We start from the raw sequence: 12,631 nt of genomic DNA, 5'->3' as shown, positions 1-12,631 counted from the left end.
CTCTAGCCTACCACAAATAACTGATACGTCCTAGTTAACTCTAGCCTACCACAAATAACTGATACGTCCTAGTTAACTCTAGCCTACCACAAATAACTGATACGTCCTAGTTAACTCTAGCCTACCACAAATAACTGATACGTCCTAGTTAACTCTAATCTACCCAAAATAACTGATACGTCCTAGTTAACTCTAGCCTACCCAAAAGAACTGATACGTTACCCGTTACCCGTTCAGCCGAACGCACAATTGGAGGGGGGCTTTCCACTCTCCAGGACATTTACAACAAGCGGTGCATGGGTAAGGCTAAGAGAATTATCAAAGACTCCAGCCACCCAAACAACTGCCTCTTTGAACTGCTGCGGTCAGGCGATACCGGAGTCTCATGGCAAGCACAGAGAGACTCAGAAGAAGCTTCTATCCTCAGGCCATCAGAATGCTAAATGACAATAACACTATGTAACAACCATCAAATGCATGCACAGTACACACATCCACACGCACACACTCACTTTAAACAAACAACTCACTGCAGCACCCACTTTACCCACTTTAGAACACCTAAACACACTTCATATTTATTGGTAAAGAATTTGCACTACAACCCATACCTCATTACACCTTACTGTAAATTGTACCTAAATTGCACCTCATCCCATTTCTGCTTTGCACTGTATAGTATATTGTATTGTAACTCAGTTACTTCTACTCTGCATTGTACATTGCATATATGTATATACTGAACACTTTTGTCCACGTACTTGACTTCTATTTTATACTTGCTATACTTATTTTATACTTATCTATTTTTGTCTAGCACAGTCTCTGGAGCGTAACAGAAACTGATACGTCCTAGTTAACTCTAGCCTACCTAAAATAACTGATACGTCCTAGTTAACTCTAGTCTACCACAAATAACTGATACGTCCTAGTTAACTCTGGCCTACCACAAATAACTGATACGTCCTAGTTAACTCTAGCCTACCTAAAATAACTGATATTTCCTAGTTAACTCTAGCCTACCACAAATAACTGATACGTCCTAGTTAACTCTAGCCTGCCACAAATAACTGATATTTCCTAGTTAACTCTAGCCTGCCAAGTCAAAATAACTGATACTTCCTAGTTAACTCTAGCCTACCCAAGTCAAAATAACTGATACTTCATATAGTGAATGTCAAGATACTTCTAACCCGGTGCCTCATTTATTTATTTATTTGAAAATGTTGTGTGATTTATTTATAATTTATCATGATTTCTAAATCAGAGGTTTACATTCATTGTATCTATGTTCTGTGATATATTTACCCAAAATATGAATGCTATATATCCTTTTCATTTGTTTTTGTCATATTCTTTGAAATGATCATAGAATGTAATCTAGGATAGGTTTTGATAAATTAGGCCCTTGGTAGTTAGGCACTACCAGAAAGTATGCACCAATATAGTGGTACTTGTATTGGATATTAGGTAGGGATGCTCGATATTGGCTTTTTTTACCTATACCGATATTGTCCAACTCTTAATTTCCGATACCGATATATGCAGGGTTCCCCCCCCCCCCCCCAAAAAATGGAATAATTTCAGGTAATTAACATTACATTTATCTTGTTGTGGAATTAACACAACATTATGCATACTTTTGACAATAAATAAAATCAGAATTTGTTCTTACTTGCTTGCCTGGGTAAATAAGGGTTATAGAAATGTAAAAAAAATTATTGAAAGCCGATACCGATATTTTCCGATATCACATTTTAATGCCGATATCGGCCGATAATATCGGTAGGCCGATAATATCGGACATCCCTAATATTAGGCCAAATTATCAAATTATGACAAGGTCTGGCAGTGCTGACTGGCCAAATTCACCAACCACGGCATGGGAAAAAATAATAACGTATCTAAGAAATGATCGGTGTCTGTGAATTTTCCCAAAATCAGATGTCAAGAGCCTTGTGTAATTGTTTGGTACATTTAAGAACTTTCAATCACTAGGGTTATCAAGTGGGCACCTCCATTCACTGTTTTTTTGTTAAGTTAGGCCCCCGACACCTCTGGAAGGCTCAGCCGGTCCCAGAACCACCCCCTCATTGTCCATGATACTCACACGCAGAACATCCTTGTGTTATCCTATCCTTATGTCGAAAACAGAACTATTCCTGAACAGAACAGAAACGACAGAGAAGACAAAAATACTTTTACCCTTTGTTTACTATTTCTGCTACCTTTGTCAAATATAATGGTTGGTTTTAAAGTTTGCAAGCTCCCCTCACACAAAAAGCCGCTGACCTAGTGCAAGAGTGTTACTATTTTTGGCAAACTCTTCCCATTTTGTAAAAGTCTGAGCTTGAGTGATCTCTTGAGTGTTTTTACGTTCCTCTCGCCCCCCAAAATAACCAAATCTCTGGACTTCGGCCTCCTCTCGCTCCGCACATTAAGCACTCATTGTTGTGGCACCGAAGTGGGATTAATCAGCTTTGGCGCTGTGTTGATGTTAGGGATCCAACCTCTTGGCTTCTGGCATGTGTGTAATTGATTTCTTTATTAGGTTAAGCCAGCTCTGTGATCAAGGGGTTTCTGGTATAAATCCCTCAGCGTATGCTGACAGAGGAGCATTATGGCCAAGGTGACTTTAATGGAATGAACATTCCTTCAAAACACGTGGGTTTTCTCCCTTAGAGCCATGACGTGACAGACATCAGATTGGCACATCTGAGTACATTGGCTTTTCTTTATGGTGGCCGTGCCTACTTTTGGGGAAAACACAGACATTGTTCCTATTGACCGCCATTGTATTTGGCCTGTATATTTTGTCGGCAGAACCCTAACATTGTTTGAAAAGTTTGTTTTGTTAGTGCATCAAGTTAAGTCAAGCAATTACTTTCCAACACTGGCCACCACTGAGCGTTTCACGCCATTGTGAAAAGTTAGGTTTGATCCGTTTTCAGGCCGGTCTATTTCCCCAGTCAGCTGCAGGATATTTCCTCATTTCCCTCCCTGGACATTTAATATTAACTTGTGAATCTCAGAGTGACCTCAAACTAAGAGGTGATGACTATTCCTGGGCAACGATGGTCTTCCATGTGATTTATATCTGTTTGATTTACATTTACCGCAATTTTCGGACTATAAGCTGCACCTTTTTTCCCATTTTTCGACCCTGCGGCTTATATAACGGTGCGCCTAATCTATGGATTTTTACAGCTAACAGCCACTAGGGGACCTCCTAAATCTATGGATTTTACAGGTTACAGTCCACCACCTTTAACTCTCACTCGCTCTTCTCTCACAGGCACACAGCTGCTGCAGCAGTGCACGCCTTGCCCCTCCTCCTCCCCCTCACAGACCCATGTCAACAAACCTTTACGGCAAGAGTCGAGTGCATGAGCAGCTCAGAGCTCCTCTTTCAACATAACTGAAGCATTAATCAAAATGGCCCAGTCAACTAGTTTAATACATGAGGCATTGTCTAATGTTATCTAGCTGGCTAGCTACTGATAGCTCCTGATATCAACATCTGATATCATCAGTTTGGCATTCGTTTTCGCAGGTGCTGGCTAGCGCTGGCTAACTAGCTATTGTTGTTCCGTGAGCTAACGTTAGCTGCCTAGCTAACGTTACTGTTTAAACAAAATGACCAGTCAACTATTAACTTTAGTTTACTACATGAGGCATTGTCTAACGTTATCTAGCTGGCTAGCTACTGATAGCTCCTGATATCAACGTGTGATATCATCAGTTTGGCATTCGTTTTCACAGGTGCTGGCTAGCATTGGCTAACTAGCTATCATTCCGTGAGCTAACGTTAGTACCTGTTTAAACAAAAATGTTAATAAATGGGAGCTTCCTCAAACAGCCATCTCTTTCCCGACAATCCCCTCTGTGCACAAACTAGGGATGTCCCGATCGCCTTTTTTTGCTTCCGATCCGATCCCGATCATGTGATTTTAAATATCTATCGATCCGATCGTTTCCGATCCGATCTTTCACATTAGTAATCAATTTTGACGCATTTTTGTCAGAAACTGGCGCAGCGAGACAAGCCCCTCTGTTGCCTATAGTCCGGGGCGCGAGCTCGGAGGCTTTTGTTATTACATTCACCCTGAGAAATGTGCTTCTGCTTCATATGAGAAATATTAAAAGTTTCAATATATGTTTGCACATTAGTATACATTCAGTGTTCGACTTACGTAATGGTCCATTCTGGTCTGAAACGCCGACGATAATCCTCAGTCACGTTATCCTCCAGGTGAAAAGTTAGTCTGAAAACTTCGCCTCCAGCCTGTCCTCCTTGCAAACATTGCAACTGGCTTGACTTTCTATTTTAAAATGCTTAGTTCCAAACCTCTGAAATTAAGTCTAGCTGCTCAAGTCAGTGGATATTAACCGTGTTAGCTCGCGGCATGCTTCACTGAGTCTCCACAACATAGCAGAGAGTAGCGTTAGCGTTAGTGTTAGTGTTAGCTCGCGGCATGCTTCACTGAGTCTCCACAACATAGCAGAGAGTAGCGTTAGCGTTAGCTTGTGGCATGCTTCCCTGAGTCTCCACAACATAGCAGAGAGTAGCGTTAGCGTTAGTGTTAGCGTTAGCGTTAGCTCGTGGCTTGCTTCCTTGAGTCTGTTGTTGTGATGTGGAGCGTGTAGCCAGTCTAAATTAAAGGGATGTGTTTGTTGCAGCGGTGTAAATTAAAGGGGAATGTGTTTGTTGTGGACAATTATTCTGCTCTGTGTGACAATAAATACATTAATGATGATATATTATATGTAATTTAAAACCAAAACTAAGGCCTCTGTATGAGTTTAAGACGTGGACATGGTCATGTTTGTTGAATAAATTTTTTCTTTTTTTGACTGCCGATTTTTATTATTATTTTTTCCCGATCCCCGATTCTCTGAAAAGCACGTGATCGACGCCGATTCCGATCACGTGATCGGATCGGGACATCCCTAGCACAAACCCTTACATATGGTAATTAAACATTAAAACACCTGCGGCTTATAGTCCAGTGCGGCTTATATGTACACATCATTCAATTTAGCTGCTGCGGCTTATATTCAGGTGCGCCTTATAGTCCGAAAATTACGGTAGTCATTTAGCTGACGCTTTTATCCGAAGCGACTTACAAGTTCTGTAGGGATGGGTACCGAATTCGGTACTTTTGAGGTACCGAACCGAAACACGTCGGTACTACCGAGTATCGATTCAAGTGAGATACCGATTTTAATATTGCAGTAGTAAGTACTATACTGTATTTAGCACCTCACCGCTAGGGGTGGGGAGAAAGCGCTTGACTACACAATATTCTGACTCGTCAGTCTACTAGTGATCCCCCTGGAGGCCGGGTTACAGGGGGACCTGTGGTGCAGCGTATTTTTCTCTGTGTCACTCTGGTCCATGTATCACTTTTGCATTGAAAGGTAGAATCTGTGATGTATTCAAACGGCGACCTCTAGGCAAAGGTGGTATTGCACTTTGTTTACATCTTTTGTTTTGGTCAGATGAGTGTGTGTGTTGGGAATCGAGCATGACATTTATTGTGAGGCAGAAAAACAACTACCTTTGATTGTTCTGTAGTAGTAACCAGGGCTTTTCCATTATCACCCACCAAATGTAGTTATCTTAAAGGGGAAAATAATCGTAGTTTACAAAAGGCATCTGAAATAAATAAATCAATTCACTGTGATACAACATAATACTACAACTCCCATGAGCACTGGGTGCACACTGTGTGCTCATCCTATTGGGCCATCCCGGTCGACATCTCGCCAGTGACAGTCGAGCGAAAAGAACGCTCCTTGGCCACCTAACGTTAGCTAGCTAGCAAGAAAGTGTGTAGCCTAAATTAACGATGGGATGGCATATTGTGGGCATGGAAAGACCAGGACAAAATAACTGACCACACACACTCATGTTACAATCTCCAGTTACCATTATTTAATTTATTACTTTTTGTGGGACAAAGGATTTTGGCTTTTGAAAATGCAGTCACAGATAGTTGTCCTCATCTCCACTTTCTCTCTCTCTCTCTCTCTCTCTCTCTCTCTCTCTCTCTCTCTCTCTCTCTCTCTCTCTCTCTCTCTCTCTCTCTCTCTCTCTCTCTCTCTCTCTCTCTCTCTCTCTCTCTCTCTCTCTCTCTCTCTTCTCTCTCTCTCTCTCTCTCTCTCTCTCTCTCTCTCTCTCTCTCTCTCTCGCTCGCTCTCTCTCTCTCCTAAACCTTATCAGAAGGATGCAGAAGGGAAGGACAGATCTGTGTTTGACATCCCCATCTTCACAGAAGAGTTTCTCAACCACAGCAAAGGTAAAGCAAATGAGCGTATTCAGAAAGAAAGAAATACCACCCTCCTTGAACCTCACTCTATGCATGTAGTCACTAGTAAAGGGGGGGGGGCTGTGTAAGTATCTAAAAAAATTCTATATGCTCATAAAACTACATACAGTATGCTGATCACAAACATACCCTAAACGTAGAAAGAAAGACAAAAGTAAATCCCAAAAGTATACAAAAAAAAGTCAAAAAAGGAAGTTTGTTCTAATCCCTGTGCCTCTAATCTGCCTAATATGCACATTCACAGTGTGCATTTGTGAATAATATACAGATTTCCTGGGAAATGTGTATAATAGATTTACAGTGGCATAGATACACGACTGTCCATTAGGGCTGACCCCGATTAGTCGAATAGTCGACTAATCGATCGAAAGGAGCCGTAGTCGACTGCCAATCTCTTAGAACAGTGGTTCTCAACCTGTGGTATGCGTACCACCGGTGGTACTTGGGCCCCCTGCTGGTGGTACTAAAAAAGAAATTATTAAAAAAAAAAAAAAAATTTATAATCTTTTTATATTTTTTTGTCATGCCACTGAACTTAGAAGCAGGCCAGGCCAGTGTTTTTAGTTGCGGCGGCGCGATAGTTAGATAACCTAAGTGGGGAACAACCAGGAGATCACTGTGACAGAGAGTAAGGGCATGCGTCCACCTATCTCACAAAACCGCTGGCAGTGCGCCGGTAGTGCTGGCATGAAGCGCATCTTGTAGATGACAGAAAGAAATCTACAGCCATCTTTTTATAATTTCTTCCTGCCGCGGTTTTGCACATATAGCATATTTTAATACACTTTATTGTATATTAATTATATATATAGTTATTGCCTGACACCACAGTTCGCCCTTTGCTTTTTATTAGCTTTTTAGTAGTGTATTCGTGTAGTTATTATTATTAGTGTATTTGTGCTTTGACGCGAATCTCAATGGCCCGTCTCTTGTGGGTAGACAGCCAAGACAGGCAGGCAACTCCGGTGTCAGGTTACAAACAGAGTGGTAGATATGAATGGCTGTGATTGGTTGTCTGAAAATGAGCTCAGCGCATCGCTCTGAAGTTCAGAAAGTTTCAATTTTAAACGCTGTGTGCGGCCGCACAAAAAAGCTGAAAAAAGAAGCCGACTGCAGCGCATTTCCTATAGGCGGCGCATGCGGCCGCATACGCTCCCTCCCCATTGGGATACATTGAAAAAAGACGCTTGCGCCCATAAATATGAGATAGGTGGACCCGGGCCCTAATGCAGTCTAAACAGTCATAAATCTTTTATTCAACTTCAGCCCCAGATTTCAAATTTTTTTGTAATGTCGGATAAAAAATGAAATACTCCCACTTTTCTGAAGAGTTGTTGTTAAATCTGACATTACAAAAAACAAAAAAATCCAGCCTGCTAGCCTGTAATAATCCCCCCCCCCAGAAAAATCGACTTTGCATTTTTGATATATTGAAAATATTTCACTTTGTGTTTTGTTTTTTTTACAATAATTTGTGATGCCCATCACAAACACTGGCATTTAAAGGGTAACATTAAAAAAATATCCTGCACCAGAATGCAGGAAATTAAGTCTTTGTAACAAAAAAAAACACTCAGTTGACTCCTTCAAACATTAAGCACCTCCCACAGCCCCCCCTAAATATACTTTTTTTATTTTTATTTAATTTTTGCATTCATGGGGGATCGGCACATTTCTGTGTGTGTGTGTGTGTGTGTGTGTGTCTCTGTGCGCATACTGACAGCACGGGAGGCGGAGATGCGGCAGCTCCGTAAGACCAACATGGAGTACGAGGAACGCAACGCAGCGCTGCAGAAGCACGTGGAGAGCATGCGCGGCGCCGTGGAGCGGCTGGAGGGCGACGTGACGCAGGAGAGGGGCCGCAACGGGCTCCTGCAGCAGCACCTGGAGACCCTGCGCCAGGCCCTCACCTCCTCGTTCTCCAGCGTGGCGCTGCCCGGTGAGACGGGGCTCGGCTCGGCAGACATGCGGATTTGTAGAAATACTTTTTGTTAGTGCTGGTGTGAAAAGGAAATTATAATCCTAATCGATACGTTCTGATGGATTGATATGAAGGTTGAAGTAATAGCTTGGTGTAAAATTCTAATTGCATATTATATTCAGTTATTGCCACTAAATCAGTCCTGTCACAGTTGTAGTTGTAGTTATAAGTAAAATACAAACCTTGGTAAAAATGAAAGGTTAGATTATGCATCGGACAAAAAGTGCACATCTTTAGATATGATTAAATGGGTATTTCTATATATATATATATATATATATATATAACGGTTACATGTCTACCCCGTCCTGAGCTCTCATTCTCCTTTCACACCTACTGTAGTGGAACGTCCTGCTAACGACAAAGAACAGTGCATTATAGCAGAACAGTACATTATAGCCCTGTAATTGCTTCATATCAGCGTGTTGATGAAGAAGGATCTTGAAAGCCTTTGAGACCTTACCTCGGGAAAAGCATCACAAACTTTGCCAGGGATACCATGTCTATGAATTAATAAGCGCTGGGGCCCGAAGCCGTTTGAGGATAAACATCCTTAAAAAAAATAAAATAGGAATTAAGGGATGCTTTAAAAAGTGAAAAGAATCTGAGGATCTTGCTATAATTGAGACGTCCTTTATCTGTTTCTTGATTTGCGGGGGTTTTGGTAACCAGATAAACGGGTGCTTTCCACCAAACCCTTTTCAGCCTTAAAGGACCGATCTGTCCTTATTTCCAGTCTCTGCCAATCATCTATGTAACTTTGCATTATTCATGACGATGTCTGTCTGCACACCATGTCTGTCTGCACACCCTGTCAGCATAATTGAGTACCTCAGACGCAGAACCATATAACTCCATTTTAGGTTTTCTGAGGAGCAATGTTTTCAAACTACAGAGTGTTGTGTTTGTTCATAGTTAAAGACAGTACTTTATTGTGATATATCACATTCACACGTTGGATTGCAAATACATGGGCTGTACAAACATTTCAAAACAGTATTATATGGTTCTTCGGTGCAAGGGTTCAATTGGAGATAGCACAATTTGATTAGAAGAAGCTGGGGCTGGGCGATATGGCCAAAATATGTGTCTTAGTACGGTATTTGATGGTATTTAATTTTTCAGTTCAAGTTACAATGTGCATCAATTAATTTTTTATCTATTAATAACACACACAATTTTAAGCTATACAAATAAAGTTGATTATTATTGTATCTATACTTTTCTTTTACTCTCTTTAATACTGCTACAATTTATTTTATATTATTATATTTTTCAATAAATATTTATAGACCTTTGCATGGATCTTTGACAGTAGACCTCCCAGCCCTAGAGGAAGCCATTAATTCATGCACAGGATGAAAAACAACCCAAGTTAAGATAATCCATCACAGTAAACATCACGTGGAGCTTTAGTTTCCTCCGTTTGATAAACTTGAGCCTCCTCCATATGTCCTACAGGCAGCGGGGAGACGCCCACCATGGACTCCATCGACTCCTACATGAAGAACCTCCACACCATCATCGTCAGCAGCCCCCAGGAACACGAGAACCTCATCGGCACCGTGCGAGACGTGGTGAACCGCCTTGACAGGTAGAAGAGCCCCCCCACCCCAGAAATCCACAGCAGAATAAGAGACTATATATCTATATATTAGGCCTGGGCGTCCCCTACCCTCTGGAACTCTCTCCCCCCCGAAATCTGCAACGCCCCAACCCTGGACACCTTCAAAACTGCTCTTAAAACACACCTATTCACCAATGCTTTTCCCCATCAGTTAGTTTAGTTTAGATTAGATTAGGTCCATTATCCCTTACCTGCCCTCATCCCCCTTTTTTCCCTACTTCCCTAGCCCTATTTTTTGTCTTGATTGTGAAGCGACCTTAGGTTCTATGAAAGGCGCTATAGAAATTTGATCTATTATTATTATTATTATAGCCAGTCAATATCATATCACAATATTTTTTATTATTTCATTTACCAGTACAAATTACAATGTGATATGACATATTTTTAACGTCATTATCTAGTAATAGAATTGGCATGGTGCTATTTCATTCAAAATATTTTCTTTTAACTTTTTTTAATACTGCTTCAAGGAACTATTTCTTGTTAACTTAAAAACATACAGTGTGTATATGTTTGTACAATATGTAGACAGTATAGTAAAAATCCATACCTTTGCTTAGATCCATGACGGTATACCTTTTATATCTGGTATACCTCCCAGCCCTACTATATATATATATCAAATCAAATTTATTTGTAAGGCCCGACAACACACGTTAATGTCCCCATGGGCCGTACACGTCTTCTTTAAACAAGTCAAGAAGAAACATAACAATAAGTCAAGAACAGAACAAGAACACCATAAGGTCCAACAAATTTAAAATAAATGCAAATAAATGAAAGAATGCAAGCACTCCCAGACATACCCCACGTGAAGGTAAGGAAAAACTCACTAAAACCTAACAATAGGGAAAAAATGCTCCACAGGCAGTGTGGAGGAGAGAAACCTTAGAAGGGCCATTCAAGGGGGGATCTCCCTTCTTAGATGTCTAGTAGTGTTAAATTGTATTTGTATAGCACCTTTCATACAAGAATTGCAGCCCAAAGTGCTTCACAGCAGTGAGGTTGACACAAAATAGACATAGGTATAAAATTTGCTAAACATTTGCATAATTATAGACGGGCAGATAATTTATATTACAAACATTTAATTTTGTAATCGATTTCTGTCAAATCTATGAAAATGTGTAATATAAAATAAAAGATGAAACCGGTTAAGAGGTATGTTTTTTGCTTACTTTTGAAAATATTTTGTGATGGTATATATAATATAATATATATACCATATTTTTACTTACTAAAGTAACTTACTAAACTGCATTTCTCCAGACCTCTCTTAGCAGAATGTGAGGTGTAGTCAGCAATGGCAACCCCTCTACTCCAACTCACACATCACACCAAAACGAATGTACTAATGTAAATTAAGTGCAATACCAAGAGGCACACTTTTGCCTAGAGGTCGCTGTTTGACTGCATTACAGATTCTACCATTACATACCTGCAAGTGTGTACAGGCCCAAGGGTTCAAAGCTATCGCTCTGATTCAACAGAGGTCAAGTGTATTTCCTGATGGACACTTTGTCTCTCTTTGTCTAGATAATTGGAGATCAAGACTCGCAGGAACATGAGTGAAGGCCGTCTGCACCACGCCTCCTTCATAGCCACGCTTCTGTTGAATCTTCTCTATCTAGTTCACATTGATTTTTCAACCATCTTTTGTTACCACAGTGAAGTGATGTAATGTCTGAGATTTATTTATTATTTTTTACTGTTTTTTTTACCTGTTAACACTTTGTTAACCTAACCGTAGTTTGACATTTTATAAAAATAGTCTTTAGAAATCATGGAATTTGACGGTCATGATGCTGTAAGATTTGTATGTGTCATTCATGGCTCGCTCCTAGCATTAAGGACTTGGGACTTTTAATGTACATACTGCATACTGAACGACAGGGTGTCTGTTTGTCATCTACAAGTTGCCTGATCCCTTTGTTTATATCACATGTTTTTACAGCAATATTTAGTGCGTTCTCTAATATTTTTGTGGCTGATTTTAGGTAATGTGCAGTTTTAGGCTATTTGTATTTCATCATATTCAGGAAATATTGCTAAGTATGTTTTTTCTTTGCCATTGTTATGCTCTGTTGAAAAAAATGTTTTGTGCCAGTCACTTTTTTCTGATTTATAAAATAAGTGTTTGTGTTTGCAATAAACACATTTACACAGTATTGTATGAACTGTCGGTGTGTTGTGATACTATAGATTGATATCAGTTTCATCCATTAGCCCCAGAGAGAGAGCTCCAGGTGTATGCTAGCCTAGCTTAGCACAAGGACTGGAAGCAATAGAGCCTAGCCTAGCTCAGTCAAAAGTGAATAAATGTGACTTCCGATGCAACTCCAAACTTGACACACACAGATGAAATTGTTCTCATCAATCTTCTCATCTGACTCTGGGGAAGATAAGACAAATAATAGTTTTTTTGTGACCAACTTTTTATTTTGTCTTTTTTATTTTTTTAACAAGTTCAGAGGAAAGAGACATTCACATCAGCATTTCATAATAATTCACACAGTGGCATAAAAAGTGTCTTTTCAGTATATAGATTGTCCATCAGTATATTCATTTGTGACAGTCTTTTCCTCCGTTCTGGCGGTCCTGTGGCTGCGAGACAGCCCAGGCCACTTCTTAACCCCCCTCCCAGCCCCCCGGGTTTGCATAGACATTTTAGGAAAGGGGGAAACCATG

At 40.3% G+C, this 12,631-nt stretch overlaps 1 protein-coding gene across 3 annotated transcripts in view; it reads left to right on the top strand.

Annotated features, from left to right (window-relative positions):
* The window catches only part of hmg20a (high mobility group 20A), a gene marked incomplete at its 3' end in the record, with an annotated part of 33,190 nt that extends 21,106 nt beyond the window's left edge, over positions 1-12,084 (top strand). For 2 of the 3 annotated variants that reach the window (XM_084317638.1, XM_084317640.1), the window contains exons 6-8: positions 6,227-6,302; positions 8,056-8,271; positions 9,775-9,911. In XM_084317638.1, coding sequence (XP_084173764.1) covers positions 6,227-6,302; positions 8,056-8,271; positions 9,775-9,911 — 429 coding nt within the window. Of the gene's footprint in view, positions 1-6,226; positions 6,303-8,055; positions 8,272-9,774; positions 9,912-11,479 lie in introns of those variants that run through there. The other variant, XM_084317639.1, reaches the window with a different exon arrangement.
* Between the last annotated feature and the right edge of the window lie 547 nt (positions 12,085-12,631).

The sequence above is a fragment of the Notolepis coatsorum genome (assembly GCF_963971535.1).
Source record: "Notolepis coatsorum genome assembly, chromosome: 6".
NCBI lineage: Eukaryota > Metazoa > Chordata > Actinopteri > Aulopiformes > Paralepididae > Notolepis > Notolepis coatsorum.
The sequence above is the reverse complement of the archived record's forward strand: the minus strand, read 5'-3'. Positions and strand labels throughout refer to the sequence as shown.